Source organism: Pan paniscus, chromosome 18 (genome assembly GCF_029289425.2).
Source record: "Pan paniscus chromosome 18, NHGRI_mPanPan1-v2.0_pri, whole genome shotgun sequence".
Taxonomy (NCBI): Eukaryota; Metazoa; Chordata; class Mammalia; order Primates; family Hominidae; genus Pan; species Pan paniscus.
Window position 1 is genome coordinate 1,983,946 of NC_073267.2, and position 17,195 is coordinate 2,001,140.

The 17,195-nt window shown below is 54.3% G+C and overlaps 1 protein-coding gene across 7 annotated transcripts in view; it reads left to right on the forward strand.

Annotated features, from left to right (window-relative positions):
* MAPK8IP3 (mitogen-activated protein kinase 8 interacting protein 3) overlaps nucleotides 1–17,195 on the forward strand; it is a 64,890-nt gene that overhangs the window by 11,884 nt on the left and 35,811 nt on the right. For all 7 annotated transcript variants that reach the window (XM_063598207.1, XM_063598206.1, XM_063598210.1 and 4 more), the window contains exons 2-4: nucleotides 6,476–6,596; nucleotides 13,629–13,699; nucleotides 13,980–14,071. In XM_063598207.1, coding sequence (XP_063454277.1) covers nucleotides 6,476–6,596; nucleotides 13,629–13,699; nucleotides 13,980–14,071 — 284 coding nt within the window. The remainder of the gene's footprint in view (nucleotides 1–6,475; nucleotides 6,597–13,628; nucleotides 13,700–13,979; nucleotides 14,072–17,195) is intronic.

Here is a 17,195-nt window from a genome sequence, read left to right on the forward strand (position 1 = left end):
CGATCTCCTGACCTCAAGATTCGCCCATCTCAGCCTCCCAAAGTGCTGAGATTACACACTTGATTCACCAAGCCCGGCTGAAAATTCTTGGTTCTCTTAAATCAGAAGTAAATGTTTTTTTTTTTTGTTTTTTTTTTTGAAGCAGAGTTTCACTCTTGTCACCCGGGCTGGAGTGCAATGTCATGGCCTTGGCTCACTGCAACCTCTGCCTCCCGTGTTCAAGAGATTCTCCTGCCTCAGCCTCCTGAGTAGCTGGGATTACAGGCATGCATCACCATGCCTGGCTAATTTTGTATTTTTAGTAGAGACGGGGTTTCACCAAGTTGGCCGGGCTGCTCTTGAACTCCTGACCTCAGGTGATCCCCCCACCTCGGCCTCCTAAAGTGCTGGGATTACAGGCATGAGTCACTGCGCCCGGCCAATGATCTTTAAATAAAAATATTTTCTGGGCCGGGTACAGTGGCTCACGCCTGTAATACCAGCACTTTGGGAACCCAAGGCAGGCAGATTCCTTGAGGTCAGGAGTTTGAGAGCAGCCTGGCCAACGTGGTGAAACCCCGTCTCTACTAAGAATACAAAAATTAGCCGGGCATGGTCGTGGGCACCTGTAATCCCAGCTAGTCAGAGGCCGAGGCAGGAGAATCGCTTGAACCTGGGAGATGGAGGTTGCAGTGAGCCAAGATCGCACCACTGCACACCAGCCTGGGCAACAGAACCGTCTCCAAAAAAAAAAAAAAAAAAAAAAAAAAAAGAATGTTCCAGCATCCACCCCCCAAGAAGCCCCATCAGAGGACTCTTCACTTCCTCAAGATGAGTTTTCTCTCACCCCAAGTCTAGCCCTAGCATCTTCTCACTGAAAACGACTCAACATTAGGGGCTGGGCGAGGTGGCTCACGCCTGTAGTGCCTGTGGTTCAGGAGGCTGTGGCAGGAGGATTGCTTGAGCCCAGTAGGTAGGTCAAGGCTGCAGGGAGCCTTGGTCATGCTGCTGTACTCCAGTCTGGATAACAGAGCAAGACCCCGTCTCAAGCAGTCTTCCTGCCTCAGCCTCCCAAGTAGCTGGGACTATGGGCATGCAACACTGTGCCCAGCTAATTATTTTTTGTAGAGGTAAGGTCTTGTTATATTGCCCAGGCTGGGCTCGAACTCTTGGCCTCAAGTGACACTCCTGCCTCAGCGACCCAAAGTGCTGGGATTATAGCTGTGAGCCACTGTGCCCAGCCTGAGACCCAATCTTTAAAAAGAAAAAAAAAAATGGCCCCTTCCTAAGGGACAGAGACCTGGTGCTTTCTGACAGGTGAAATGCATAACCAAAAAATAAATATGTATGTAGGTGATTCAAAATGATTCTCAAATCAATCTAGAAGGAGAAATTAGGAATAACCAGGAAAATGTTGAAAAGGAAGATGTAAGAGGGAGAGCAGATATTAGATACTAGAAAGTACCATAACACCACAACACCAGTTTAAAAACCTGTGGTGCTGGCTCAGAAACAGACTAAAATGTAGCCAGGCACAGTGGCTCATGCCTGTAATCCCAATACTCTGGGAGGCTGAGGGGGGATCGCTTGAGCCCAGGAGTTTGAGATCAGCCTGGGTAACATAGGGAGACCCCATCTCTACAAAAAAAAAAAAAAAAAAAAAAAAAAAAACCACAAAAATTAGCCCAATGTGGTGGCACGTGCCTGTGGGCCCAGCTACTCAGGAGACTGAGATGGGAGGATCGCTTGAGCCCGCGAGGTCAAGGCTGCAGTGGGTGACAGAGGGAGACCCTGTCCCCAAAAAATTGAAAAATAAAAGTAAAAGAAAAAAAGCCTCAAAAACAAACCAAAAAGTATAAAAGAAAGAAATGTTGAGAGTTCTACAAAAGGGCACTGACCCACTTTTTAGGGGGAAGTATAAGTTGGGACACCCTCTGAAGAGTCACTTAGTGCATGACCACAGCCTCAGAGAGCAGGAAGCCAGCAGGTGAATATACAAAGACGTGTGTGCACACAGCTTTTGTTTGTTTGTTTTTCTTTTGAGATGGAATCTTGCTCTTGTTGCCCAGGCTGGAGTGCAATGGCGCAATCTTGGCTCACTGCAACCTGGGTTCAAGCAATTCTCCTGCCTCAGCCTCCTGAGTAGCTGGGATTACAGGCGCACGCCGCCACGCCCAGCTGATTTTTTGTGTTTTTAGTAGAGATGGGGTTTCACCATGTTGGCCAGGCTGGTCTTGAACTCCTGACCTCAGGTGATCCACCCGCCTCGGCCTCCCAAAGTGCTGGGATTACAGGCATGAGCCACCGTGCCCGGCCAGCTTTTTATAATAGCAAACATTTTAAAGCAACCTGAAAGTCCATAAAGAGATAATGGATTGAGCAAACTGTGCTCTACACACACACTCCCAGCAGAACACACACTTGCCAAAAATGGAAGTGGTCGAATACGCCTGTTGGTGTTGAAAGGCATTTCAGTATAAATCAGTGAATAAATCAGGTTACAAAACACTGTGTACTAGATGATCATACATCTGCTCTACACACACACATACAAATCCAGAAGCACGTCACACAATTTTAAGTGACCTTATAGACCGAGACTCATAATTTAAAATTTTTTCTGTTTTTACCTAACACTGATTTTCCTGCAAAAACATACATTGTTTATATAATTATTTTCATTTTTTATATAACAGGAAATAAAATTACCTACTTTAAAAAATATCCAGGCCAGGCCGGGTGCAGCGGCTCACGCCTGTAATCCCAGCACTTCGGGAGGCGGAAGCAGGCGGATCACGAGGTCAGGGAATCAAGACCATCCTGGCTAACACGGTGAAACCCCGTTTCTACTAAAAATATAAAGAATTAGCTGGGCGTGGTAGTGGGTGCCTGTAATCCCAGCTACTTGGGAGGCTGAGGCAGGAGAATTGCTTGCACCCGGGGGGCGGAGGTTGCAGTGAGCTGAGTCATGTCATTGCACTCCAGCCTGGGCAACAAGAGCAAAACTTTGTCTCAAAAAAAAAAAAAAAAAACAAGGCTGGGCATGGGGGCTCATGCCCGTAATCCCAGCACTTGGGAAGGCCGAGGCGGGTGGATCACCTAAGGTCAAGAGTTTGAGACCAGCGTGACCAACATGGCAAAACACCATCTCTACTAAAAATACATTAGCTGAATGTGGTGGCGCATGCCTGTAATCCCAACTACTCGGGAGGCTGAGGCAGGAGAATCGCTTGAACCCGGGAGGCGGAGGTTGCGGTGAGCTGAGATCGTGCCATTGCACTCTATCTCAAAAAAAAAAAAAAAATCCTTTGCTCATGCCTGTAATCCCAGCACTTTGGAAGGCCAAGGCGGGAGGATTGCTTGAGCCCAGGAGTTTGAGACCAGCCTGGGCAATATAGTGAGATCCTATCTCTACAAAACCTTTTTTTTTAGAGAGAGGATCTCACTGTCATCTGGGAGTGCAGTGGTGCCAGCCTCAGGGCTCACTGCAGCCCCGACCTCCCGGGCTCAGGTGATCCTCCCACCACAGCCTCCCAGCTCGCTGGAACTACAGGCACATGCCATCGCGTCCAGCTAATTTTTTTGTAGAGACGGAATTTCACCATGTTGCATCTAACTCCTGGAGTCAATCAATCCACTCGCCTCGGCCTCCCAAAGTACTGGGATTACAGGCATGAGCCACCGCTCCGGGCCTATAAAAACTTTGTTTTTTCGTTTTGTTTTGTTGTGTTTTGTTTTGTTTTGTTTTTGGAGACTGAGTCTTGCTCTGTCACCCAGGCTGGAGTGCAGTGGCGCGATCTCAGCTCACTGCAACCTCCGCCTCCCGGGTTCAAGTGATTCTCCTGCCTGGCCCTCCCGAGTAGCTAGGACTACAGGCGCCCGCCACCACGCCCAGCTAATTTTTTTTATTTTTAGTAGAAACGGGGTTTCACCATGTTAGCCAGGAAGGTCTCCATCTCCTGACCTCGTGATCCACCCCGCCTCGGCCTCCCAGAGTGCTGGGATTACAGGCGTGAGCCACCGCACCCAGACAACTTTTTGTTAAAAATTCTTATCAGTCGATTAATAGCATGTGTGTGTTCTTCATATGCTAGTTGTAGCCACAGTTAATTCAAAATCACTTATTTTTATTTTTTTGTACCGCTGCACAAAAAAGTCATGCATTTTCTCAGCTGTGGAGTGTTTGTTTTTCTTCCTTTTCCTTAAGTTGCATGTGATGCCCGTAACACAGACTCTTCCTGCTGCCTCCTGCTCCCTGCCTGCCCCTCCCGCCTCCTCTGTGGTTTTCTGCCCTCTCAGTAACTGCACAGAATGAGTCACCTCTTGGGCAGAGCCCCAGTGGTTTCAACACAAAGACCTTTTTAGAAGCTGCTGCTATAGGAAGAAGCGTGGAGGAGCCTAGTATCCGGGTGGGAGAGTGGGTAGAGTTATTATAGGGAACACAGCTGTGGCCACTACCCATGAATCTTCCAGATCCCAAAAGATGAAATCCACCGCCCGGTTTATATTCCCATCTTCTGAGAAACTCTTTTGTCTTCAGAACCCAGCTGAGGCTGGGTGCAGTCGCTCAGGCCTTTGGGACTGAGCGCTTTGGGAGGCTGAGGTGGGAGGATCGCTTGAGCCCAGGAGTTTGAGACCAACCTGGGAACCATAGCAAGACCCCATCTCAAAAAAAAAAAAATTTTTTTTTTTTTGAGATGGAGTCTCACTCTGTCGCCCAGGCTGGAGTGCGGTGGCGCTATCTTGGCTCACTACAAGCTCTGCCTCCCGGGTTCACGCCATTCTGCCTCAGCCTCCCAAGTAGCTGGGACTACAGGCGCCTGCCACCACGCCTGGCTAATTTGTTGTATTTTTAGTAGAGACGGGGTTTCGCCGTGTTAGCCAGGATGGACTCGATCTCCTGACCTTGTGATCCGCCTGCCTCGGCCTCCCAAAGTGCTGAGATTACAGGCGTGAGCCACCGTGCTTGGCCAATTTTTTTTGTTTTTGTTTTTGTTTTTGAGATGGAGTCTTGCTCTGTCTCCCAGGCTGGAGTACAGTGGTGGGGTGATCTGGGCTCACTGCAATCTCCACCTCCCAGGTTCAAGCGATTCTCCTGCCTCAGCCTCCCAAGTAGCTGAGATTATAGGTGTGTGCCACCACACCCGGCTAATTTTTGTATTTTTTAGTAGAAACAGAGTTTCACCATGTTGGTCAGGCTGGTCTCGAACTCCTGACCTCACATGATCCATCTGCCTCAGCCTCCCAAAGTTCTGGGATGAGGCAGGAGAATCGCTTGAACCCGGGAGGCAGAGGTTGCAGTGTATTTTTTAGTAGAAACAGGGTTTTACCATGTTGGTCAGGCTGGTCTCAAACACTCACTCAGGCTGGTGGCTCACAGCGTGAGCCACTGTGCCCGGCCTCTACAAAAAATTTTTAAAAATTAGCCAGGCATGGTGACACATGCCTGTGGTCCCAGCTGCTCAGGAGGTGGAGGCAGGAGGATCATTTGAGCCCAGGTGCTCAAGGTTGCAGTGAGTTGTTATCGCACCACTGCAGTCCAGCCTCAGAGACAGAGCGAGACTCTCTCAAAACAAAACAAAACAAAAGCCCAGTTGATATTTATACTTCTTCCAGTGAAATTTCTTGATAATATTCCCCAGTTTTCTACTCTGTAAAAAGGAGGTGTTAACAGCTCCCTCTCTGGGCTGCTGTAGGAACTACACTTATGGCATCTATGCCCGGCCACACCTGGGGCCTCACTGGCCCCCAGGCTCCTCAGACCTTTTATGAGCTGCTTTTATTTTGCAAAATGTTTTCTTTTCACTTGGTTTGATAATAATTTTGTCCTGAAACTTACCACATAAGGTTAAGATTCCAAACCTAGACCAATCCCCCTGCCTTTTTATTTAATGACTAGGAGCAAGACTGTGTTGCTGGTTATCCCAGTAACGATGGTGTCCTGAGCTGAGCTGCAAGTGAGATGCAGAAAAGTAGGCTCAACCTTGTTCTTAGGCGTGGAGTTGAGAGGAGTCAGATGACTCCATTGCAAACAGGACTGGCTGTGTGCTCATGGATCCCAGTGTAAAAATGGAAACACAGGGCTCTATGTTCAAACATTAGCAATATTTCAAGATGACAGCAGCCAAGCCAAGCATGGGGCCTTCTGAGTGCAGGGCCCCGCATTGCTGCCCGGGTCTCATGCAGCCACGAAGGCAGCCGTAATTGGAAACAACAGGCTCCCTTCACAGCAAATCCTCCCGGGAGAGGAGGGTGCAATCATGCAGTCCTGGAGGGCTCTCCCACCCTGCCCTCATGGCTCCTCACTGTGCCTGAGGAGGGTGGTGGCCACAGCCACATGGCGGGAAGCCCCCATTCCGGCCTGGCCATGGGCCAACTTGTGGCCTTGGGGACATCTTTGGCCCCTGGGCCCTCAAAGCCTGCGGCCCTTCAAGTGAAAGGCGGCTGCTCCACACTCACTCCTGATGACTGCTCTTTCCCTCCCTTCCATGCACAGAAATTCATTGAGTTTGAAGATGCTCTGGAACAAGAGAAGAAAGAGCTGCAAATCCAGGTGGAGCACTACGAGTTCCAGACGCGCCAGCTGGAGCTGAAGGCCAAGAACTATGCCGATCAGAGTAAGTGGCTGGCGGGAGCCTGGAGGCGCGCTTGATGGGCGCTGCTCTGGGACGGCTCTGGTTGGGGTGGACGTGGAGCGCCTTCCACACAAGGGGACGAGAGGAAGCCCAGTGGGAGCCTCAGCCATGTATTCCAGCTCTTTGCACTGCTGCCTGTTTCTGTAATGGGCCCCAGATTGTGTGTGGAAATAAGTAAATCAGGCCACTGTGGCCCCATAGCACTTTTGCTTCAGAGTGAATTCTGACCCCCAGATCACAAGTCTGTGGTCCTGAAGGTCCTTCCTGAACCTTTTGAACAGAGCTCCTGCAGCCCCTGGGGTCCCCACCTCTTCACACTGCTGAGGAGTGATGGCTCCTTCTCAGGCAGGAGGATGGGCCCACTGGTGTAGCCCCACTGAAGTGACAGCGCCTAGGTGGGGGGCACAGCTGATCAGGGTGTCTGTCCCCTGCAAGGCGAAGTGGCAAAAGGGGTTTATTATTATTATTATTATTATTATTATTATAATAAGAACAGTTGGTTTACTTACCTCTAAAAGTCTTTGCTTAAACTCTACTGTCAATGTTTTAGGCCAGGCGTGATGTCATGCGCCTGTGGTCTCAGCTGGGCTGAGGTTGAGACTGCCGTGTGGGCACAGAGAGACCTCATCTCTTGAAAAAAAAAAAAAAGGCCGGACATGGTGGCTCACACCTGTAATCCCAGCACTTTGGGAGGCCAAGGCGGGTGGATCACCTGAGCTTAGGAGTTTAAAACCAGCCTGGCCAACATGGCGAAACCCCATCTCTATAAAAATACAAAAATTACCCGGGCATGGTGGCGAGCGCCTGTAGTCCCAGCTACTCGGGCGACTGAGGCAGGAAGATCGCTTGAACCCAAGAGGCGGAGGTTGCAGTGAGCCAAGATCGTGCCACTGCACTCTAGCCTGGGCAACAGAGTGAGACTCCATCTCAAAAAAAAAAAGAAAAAATTTAAAAAAGAAGAAGTGATGATTTCCTGTGTAATTTGCCTTTTCTGTAATTAGATGTTTTGTTTTGTTTGGAGACAGAGTTTTGCTGTTTTTGCCCAGGCTGGAGTGCAATGGTGCAATCTCAGCTCACTGCAACCTCTGCCTCCCGGGTTCAAGTGATTCTCCTGCCTCAGCGTCCCAAGTAGCTGGGACTACAGGTGCCCGCCACCACACCTGGCTAATTTTTTGTATTTTTAGTAGAGATGGGGTTTCACTGTGTTAGCCAGGATGGTCTCGATCTTCTGAACTCATGATCCTCCCAAAGTGCTGGGATTACAGGTGCGAGCCACCGCGCCTGGCCCCAGATGTTTTAATGATTGAAACCAATCGGCTGCGGTTTCCCTAGCTACCTCAACAGCAGGTTCCTTCATCTCTAAAAAGTTAAGATCAAACTTGGGAAAGAAACTGTTTTGATATGTTAGACTTACTCCTATCCCCAGCCAAGGCCAAAAGGCTGCTGTGCTGACAATGACCTGCTGACGAGTCTGGGGGCCAGAGGGTGACCACGGTGGCAGCTTCCACACACATGGAAACACGCTGCCATTCACAACGCAAAGCAAACCTAAGACCCGTGCTGAGCATACCTAGGTAATGCCTTTCCATAATTACAGAGTCTCTCCTGGTCCCTCGGCTTTCAGTACATTTCATGTGTGAAACATTCTCAGCTCTCTTCTTAGAAGGAGAAAAACATAAGCTCAAATTACAGGCAAGGCTGGGAACAGTGGCTCACACCCATAACTTCCACACTTTGGGAGGCTGAGGGGTGAGGATCCCTTGAGCTCAAGAGTTCAAGACCAGCCTGGGCAACCTGGTGAAACCCCATCTCTACAAAAAATACAAAAATTAGCCAGGCACGGTGGCTCACAGACTTGTGGGCCCAGCTACTCGGGAGGCTGAGGTAGAGGATTGCTCAAACCCAGGAGGGAGAGGCTGCAGTAAGCCTTGATCATGCCACTGCACCCCAGCCTGGGTGACAGAGTGAGACCCTGTCTCAAAAAAAATCAAATTACAGGCTGAGGCTGTTCACTGGGCCAGCACCAGGAGTTGGGGCCAGATGAGTGCAGAGAGCAGGCCCCGGGCTCCCTCCAGGTGGTGGCTGTACTCTGCCCCAGCGGGAGCTCACAGAGAGGCTGTGGGGCTCTGACCTCACACAGACAGGTAGCCTGTCCCGGGGCCACAGCCGTTGCCGGGGTCAGCACAAGCCTGGGATGGCTGGTTGGCTCCCTCCTCCAGCAGCCAGTTACATGTGTGCAGCGTGCAGTGTCTATAACTCGTGTGCTGTATGCAGTGTCTGTGTGTTGTGTGCTGTGTGCGGCGTCTGTGTGAGTCGTGTGCTGTGTGCAGCGTCTGTGAGCCGTGTGTTATTTACCATGTGTGTTAGTCACATTTGCTGCATGCAGTGTCTGTGAGTCACATGTGTCACGTGTCATGTCTGTAAGTCTTGTGCGTGGTGTCTGTACATCATGTGTCAGGTGTGGCGTCTGTAAGTTATGCGTGTTTGGTGCTGTGTCTAAGTCGTGCGTGTGAGGTGCTGTGTCTGAGTCACGCGTGTCAGGTGTGATGTCTGTAAGCACCTCAGGCTCCTTAGGGAAGACCAGACTGCCTGCTGGCACTGACGCCTATGCTGCTCCTCGGGGTGAGATCCCCGCGCCGGCAATGCAGCTTCCCTGGGTGCCTGGTAGAGATGCGAGAGCCCAGCGTAGGCCGCCGCGGCCTCCAAGGATGTGCCGGGCCAGTTACCCCCCAGGTCACAGAGCAGGATGGCCAAAGTGAGATGTTGAGCCACATAATCTGTGGAGTCATTTCTAAACAGACACCAGAAAGCTGGGGAGGATGGGGGGGCACCACGCCAAGGACAGGGCACAAGCTGGTGGAGCACCTTACCAGCTGAGTCCCGGCCACGAGCTCCCTGGGGCTGTCTCTCACCTCGCCGCGTCAGCCCTCCCCATTGGTGGGCTGCAGGACAGAGCTGAGGTTTGAACACAGCTGTGGAGGCGGCCATCAGGCCGGGGGCACGCATGCACCATTGGCGGGACATAGAGTGGGGTCCCCTGCCTGCGGCTGCCCGTCGGCCTGTCATGCTGCTTCTGTGTCGCTTGGGCAGATCACGTCTGGGGCCAGAGGGGCCCATGTTGGTGTCACGGGGGGCCTCCCGTTTAAGGGAGACATGACCGTCAGCCCAGAAGGCACATAGTCGTGATTGGCCTCCCCAGCCCTCGGCGTGTGTGAGGGACCTCGCTGCTTGTTCTGCCAGACACGACCCTTTGACGTGTCCAGGAGGTTACTCACTTTGAATCCCGCCTCCTCCCGCAAGCTTCTTGTGCACCTATTGCCTGTGCCTGGCGTGCCTGGGTTTTGCCTGCATCTCAGAAGCTTGTGGCTGACTTTAGCACAGAGAGCGCCTGTGGGTTTCCCCACCCCCATATTTAACTCCCAACAGAGCTGAGTGTTCTCCCATGGCACACACAGCAGCCCCCCAGACGGCCTTCACAGAGCTGAGTGTTCTCCCATGGCACAGGGCACACACAGCAGCCCCCCAGACGGCCTTCACAGAGCTGAGTGTTCTCCCATGGCACAGCACACACAGCAGCCCCCCAGACGGCCTTCACAGAGCTGAGTGTTCTCCCATGGCACAGGGCACACACAGCAGCCCCCCAGACGGCCTTCACAGAGCTGAGTGTTCTCCCATGGCACAGGGCACACACAGCAGCCCCCCAGACGGCCTTCACAGAGCTGAGTGTTCTCCCATGGCACAGCACACACAGCAGCCCCCCAGACGGCCTTCACAGAGCTGAGTGTTCTCCCATGGCACAGGGCACACACAGCAGCCCCCCAGACGGCCTTCACAGAGCTGAGTGTTCTCCCATGGCACAGGGCACACACAGCAGCCCCCCAGACGGCCTTCACAGAGCTGAGTGTTCTCCCATGGCACAGCACACACAGTAGCCCCCCAGACGGCCTTCACAGAGCTGAGTGTTCTCCCATGGCACAGCACACAGCAGCCCCCCAGACGGCCTTCACAGAGCTGAGTGTTCTCCCATGGCACAGGGCACACACAGCAGCCCCCCAGACGGCCTTCACAGAGCTGAGTGTTCTCCCATGGCACAGCACACACAGCAGCCCCCCAGACGGCCTTCACAGAGCTGAGTGTTCTCCCATGGCACAGGGCACACACAGCAGCCCCCCAGACGGCCTTCACAGAGCTGAGTGTTCTCCCATGGCACAGGGCACACACAGCAGCCCCCCAGACGGCCTTCACAGAGCTGAGTGTTCTCCCATGGCACAGCACACACAGTAGCCCCCCAGACGGCCTTCACAGAGCTGAGTGTTCTCCCATGGCACAGCACACAGCAGCCCCCCAGACGGCCTTCACAGAGCTGAGTGTTCTCCCATGGCACAGCACACACAGCAGCCCCCCAGACGGCCTTCACAGAGCTGAGTGTTCTCCCATGGCACAGCACACAGCAGCCCCCCAGACGGCCTTCACAGAGCTGAGTGTTCTCCCATGGCACAGCACACAGCAGCCCCCCAGACGGCCTTCACAGAGCTGAGTGTTCTCCCATGGCACAGGGCACACACAGCAGCCCCCCAGACGGCCTTCACAGAGCTGAGTGTTCTCCCATGGCACAGGGCACACACAGCAGCCCCCCAGACGGCCTTCACAGAGCTGAGTGTTCTCCCATGGCACAGGGCACACACAGCAGCCCCCCAGACGGCCTTCACAGAGCTGAGTGTTCTCCCATGGCACAGGGCACACACAGCAGCCCCCCAGACGGCCTTCACAGAGCTGAGTGTTCTCCCATGGCACAGGGCACACACAGCAGCCCCCCAGACGGCCTTCACAGAGCTGAGTGTTCTCCCATGGCACAGGGCACACACAGCAGCCCCCCAGACGGCCTTCACAGAGCTGAGTGTTCTCCCATGGCACAGGGCGCACACAGCAGCCCCCCAGACGGCCTTCACAGAGCTGAGTGTTCTCCCATGGCACAGGGCGCACACAGCAGCCCCCCAGACGGCCTTCACAGAGCTGAGTGTTCTCCCATGGCACAGGGCGCACACAGCAGCCCCCCAGACGGCCTTCACAGAGCTGAGTGTTCTCCCATGGCACAGCACACACAGCAGCCCCCCAGACGGCCTTCACAGAGCTGAGTGTTCTCCCATGGCACAGGGCGCACACAGCAGCCCCCCAGACGGCCTTCACAGAGCTGAGTGTTCTCCCATGGCACAGCACACACAGCAGCCCCCCAGACGGCCTTCACAGAGCTGAGTGTTCTCCCATGGCACAGCACACACAGCAGCCCCCCAGACGGCCTTCACAGAGCTGAGTGTTCTCCCATGGCACAGCACACACAGCAGCCCCCCAGACGGCCTTCACAGAGCTGAGTGTTCTCCCATCGCACAGCACACACAGCAGCCCCCCAGACGGCCTTCACAGAGCTGAGTGTTCTCCCATGGCACAGCACACAGCAGCCCCCCAGACGGCCTTCACAGAGCTGAGTGTTCTCCCATGGCACAGGGCACACACAGCAGCCCCCCAGACGGCCTTCACAGAGCTGAGTGTTCTCCCATGGCACAGCACACACAGCAGCCCCCCAGACGGCCTTCACAGAGCTGAGTGTTCTCCCATGGCACAGCACACACAGCAGCCCCCCAGACGGCCTTCACAGAGCTGAGTGTTCTCCCATCGCACAGCACACACAGCAGCCCCCCAGATGGCCTTCACAGAGCTGAGTGTTCCCCCATGGCACAGCACACACTGCAGCCCCCCAGACGGCCTTCACAGAGCTGAGTGTTCTCCCATGGCACAGCACACACAGCAGCCCCCCAGACGGCCTTCACAGAGCTGAGTGTTCTCCCATGGCACAGCACACAGCAGCCCCCCAGACGGCCTTCACAGAGCTGAGTGTTCTCCCATGGCACAGGGCACACAGCAGCCCCCCAGACGGCCTTCACAGAGCTGAGTGTTCTCCCATGGCACAGCACACACAGCAGCCCCCCAGACGGCCTTCACAGAGCTGAGTGTTCTCCCATGGCACAGCACACAGCAGCCCCCCAGACGGCCTTCACAGAGCTGAGTGTTCTCCCATGGCACAGGGCACACACAGCAGCCCCCTAGACGGCCTTCACAGAGCTGAGTGTTCTCCCATGGCACAGGGCACACACAGCAGCCCCCCAGACGGCCTTCACAGAGCTGAGTGTTCTCCCATGGCACAGCACACACAGCAGCCCCCCAGACGGCCTTCACAGAGCTGAGTGTTCTCCCATGGCACAGCACACAGCAGCCCCCCAGACGGCCTTCACAGAGCTGAGTGTTCTCCCATGGCACAGGGCACACACAGCAGCCCCCCAGACGGCCTTCACAGAGCTGAGTGTTCTCCCATGGCACAGCACACACAGCAGCCCCCCAGACGGCCTTCACAGAGCTGAGTGTTCTCCCATGGCACAGCACACAGCAGCCCCCCAGACGGCCTTCACAGAGCTGAGTGTTCTCCCATGGCACAGGGCACACACAGCAGCCCCCTAGACGGCCTTCACAGAGCTGAGTGTTCTCCCATGGCACAGGGCACACACAGCAGCCCCCCAGACGGCCTTCACAGAGCTGAGTGTTCTCCCATGGCACAGCACACACAGCAGCCCCCCAGACGGCCTTCACAGAGCTGAGTGTTCTCCCATGGCACAGGGCACACACAGCAGCCCCCCAGACGGCCTTCACAGAGCTGAGTGTTCTCCCATGGCACAGCACACACAGCAGCCCCCCAGACGGCCTTCACAGAGCTGAGTGTTCTCCCATGGCACAGCACACACAGCAGCCCCCCAGACGGCCTTCACAGAGCTGAGTGTTCTCCCATCGCACAACGCACACAGCAGCCCCCCAGACGGCCTTGCACTTGCCGGGCTGCTGCTGGTTGCCCCAGGACCCAGAGTCCCAGCCTTGTCCTGGAACCCCCTCCCTCTGCGGTTACAACCCAAGAGTTCAGGGCCATGGAGAAGCGTCTTGTGCGGCTCAGACAGTGATTGTGTTTTCCAGTTTCCCGGTTGGAGGAGCGGGAGTCGGAGATGAAGAAGGAGTACAATGCCCTGCACCAGCGGCACACAGAGGTGGGCGCCCAGAGGCAAGCGCGGAGACGAGGGTTGGAGACAGGGCCGCGGCCTGACGCCTGCGACTCTTGCGGACCGTGGTTTTCTTCCCTAGCATGTCCCTTTTCTAGCATTTGCTGCCAGGCTTGAAGGCTGACAGCCCCAGGCTGGTTAGATTCCCCTCCAGGACGCTGTCTTGATTTCTGCCTGCACAGGGCAGCCGGAAAAGCCTCACAGGTTAGAGAGGGGACGGAGACAGCCCCTCACGGCAGCGCTAATGCAGGCGTTTCCCTCCTCGCAGATGATACAGACCTACGTGGAGCACATTGAGAGGTCCAAGATGCAGCAGGTCGGAGGAAACAGCCAGACCGAGAGCAGCCTGCCGGGGCGGAGGTACGCGGGGCGCGGCGGGGTGGAGGTACGCGGGGCGCGGCGCGGGCCAGGGTCGTAGTGCTTGTTATGGCCCGCGCTCTGGGCTCAGGACGACAGGGAACACTCTGGAGACCCAGGAAGAGGGAGCTGGTTGGAGCATGGCTGAGCAGGGATGTGGGGGGGCGGCCCTGGGCAACGGACATGTGTCGAGCCCCTGTGTCCCTTCTGCTTGGTCCACAGTTCAGTCAGGGAGGCCCCGGGCAGCTTGCGCATATTTAACCCTTACTATCCACAGATTCTGTGTTTGCAAATGTATCTACTCGCTAAAATATATCTGTGACCTCAGCCGGGCACAGTGACTTATGCCTGTAATCCTAGAACTTTGGGAGGCCAAGGCAGGAGGATTACTTGAGCCCACGAGTTCGCGCTCAGCTTGGGCAACCAGCAAGATCTTGTCTCTACAAAAAAAAAGAAAAAAAAATTGTTTAAAAATTAGCTAAGCATGAGGTGGCACTTCTAGGACATACTGCTTCAAATAACTACCTGTAGTCCCAGCTACTCAGGAGGCTGAGAGAGGAGGATAGCTTGAGCCCAGGGGCTGGAGGCTGCAGTGATCTACAGTCACGCCCCTGCACTCCCACCTGGGCAGCAGAGTGAGCCCTGTCTCTAAAAAAATAAAAAAAGAAAATCATCTGCTCATGTGAGGTCAAAGAATAAACAACAAAAAAGAGGCTGGTATGGTGGCTCACGCCTATAATCCCAGCACTTTGGGAGGCCGAGGTGGGTGGATCACTTGAGGTCAGGAGCTCGAGACTAGCCTGGCCAATGTGGTGAAACCCCATCTCTATTAAAAATACAAAAATTAGGCCGGGCTCAGTGGCTCACGCCTGTCATTCCAGCACTTTGGGAGGCCGAGGTGGGCAGATCACGAGATCAGGAGATCAAGACCATCCTGGCTAACATGGTGAAACCCCGTCTCTACGAAACACTCCTGTAATCCCAGCACTTTGGGAGGGCAAGGAGGGCGGATCATGAGGTCAGGAGATCGAGACCATCCTGGCTAACATGTTGAAACCCCGTCTCTACTAAAAATATAAAAAATTAGCTGGGCGTGGTGGCGGGCGCCTGTAGTTCCAGCTATTCTGGAGGCTGAGGCAGGAGAATCACTTGAACCTGGGAGGCAGAGGTTGCAGTGAGCCAAGATCGCACCACTGCACTCCAGCCTGGGCGACAGAGTGAGACTCTGTCAAAAAAAAAAAAAAAAAGGGTAGGCGCAGTGGCTCACACCTGTAATCCCGGCACTTTGGAAGGCTGAGGCTGGCAGATCACTTGAGGTCAGGAGTTTGAGACCTGCCTGGCCAACATGGTGGAACCCCGTCTCTACTAAAAATACAAAAATTAGCTGGGTGTGGTGGCACATGCCTGTAGTCCCAGCTACTAGAGAGGCTGAGGCAGGAGAATTGCTTGAGCGTGGGAGGCGGAGACTGCAGTGAGCTGAGATCACGCCACAGCACTCCAGCCTGGGCGACAGAGAGTCCATCTCAAAAATAAATACATAAATAAATAATAAATAATAAAAATAACAAAATTAGCCAGTGTGATGGTGCATGCCTGTGGTCCCAGCTACTCTGGAGGCTGAGGCAGGAGAATCGCCTGAACCTCAGGGGCGGAGGTAGCAGCGAGCCAAGATTGCGCACTGCACTCCAGCCTGGGTGGTAGAGTGAGAGCCTGTCTCAAAAAAGAAAGAAAGGGAATCAGTACTCAGAGCACTTAACAGTCCTTTGCAGACAGGCACACATTAGGGAGAAACGGGAGTCCCTGTGCTGGCTCCCCACAGAGGTGGGACAAGGCGATGCTCTGCCCTCCTGTTCACCTCCTACCCAGATGCCCAGAGAGGAGACAGGAGGGCCAGGCAGTGTCATGTGTCACGCATGAGGCCAGTTCTAGAGTCATTTCCAGGGGTTCCAAGCCCAGCTGTGGCACCTGTTAGTGGGGTGGCTAGTCAACCTATATTTCCAACTTCCTTTAAAATAAAGGAAATAGAACTGGCCAGGATGCATTGCTTTGAGGATTTCCTGTTAGTAGGGTGGCCAGCCACCCTATATTTCCAACCTCCTTTTCGTTTTTGTAAAATAAAGGAAGTAGAACTGACCGGAATGCATTGCTTTGAGGATTTGAGATCACAATCTTATACGCGTACCTGCATGTGTACATATTTTTCCCCTAGGGGCAATGGTTTAGTGTTTGAGGGACTTTCTAGAACATACTGCCTCAAATACTGTGTGGATGAGCCCAGGAGCCTTGGCCAGCCCTGCACTGAGTCTTATTCCTTCCACAGGGTGGGGGTACCGGTGGGTTTCCAGGGCTCGGTGCTGGTTTTCCTCGGAGAGTGGGGGGAGCCTGCCCAGAATGGGTTCCTCTCCGTTTTCTGTGCCCTTTGAGTCAGGAGAAAGCCGGGCTGCAGGCCCCAGGGAGCAGAGCATCAGAGATCTTGCCAGGGTATTGCAGCTCCAGGAGACCGGCCATGGGAGACCAGAGATGCGACCTGGGCTGGGGAGGTTGGCACTCTTGTTCTGAGTCTCCAGCAGCGGGGAGGAAGGGCCTGAAGTCAGAAGCTCCCGTCCCACAGAGCTGGGGCAACTGGAAGGGGGGAAGCCTGTTTCTGCCCCCAAGCCTCCCACAGCCAGGGCTGCGATGGCAAAAGCCTTCCTCACACCCCATCAAGGCCTGGCCAGCTGCAAAAGCTGCTTCATGCCTGCCTGTTCTGGGGGTTACACCTGCAAACGAGAAGGGTCAGAACGTCCAGCTCTGGGCTTCATGGGTCACGTTCTGGATGATACAGAAGAAGCTGTCAGACTCTGCTTCCGAGTCTCTGGACGTGAGAGCAAATGCACGGTGTGCGCGAAGGCCCAGCTGGCCAGGGGCGTGCCGTGGAGCCTGCAGCAGCAGGTCCTCAGGCAGTCTCGCTGCTCTCAGCTGGAGCAGGGACCTGCAGCTGTCCTGTGATAAGCTCTTGCCCTGAGAACGGGCGGCGCCGGCCATCTGCCCACCCAGAGCACCATGAGAACTACGCCAGGGCATGTGGATGTCAGCTTGCCCCGAGAACGGGCAGTGCCAGCCATCCGCCCACCTGGAGCACCATGAG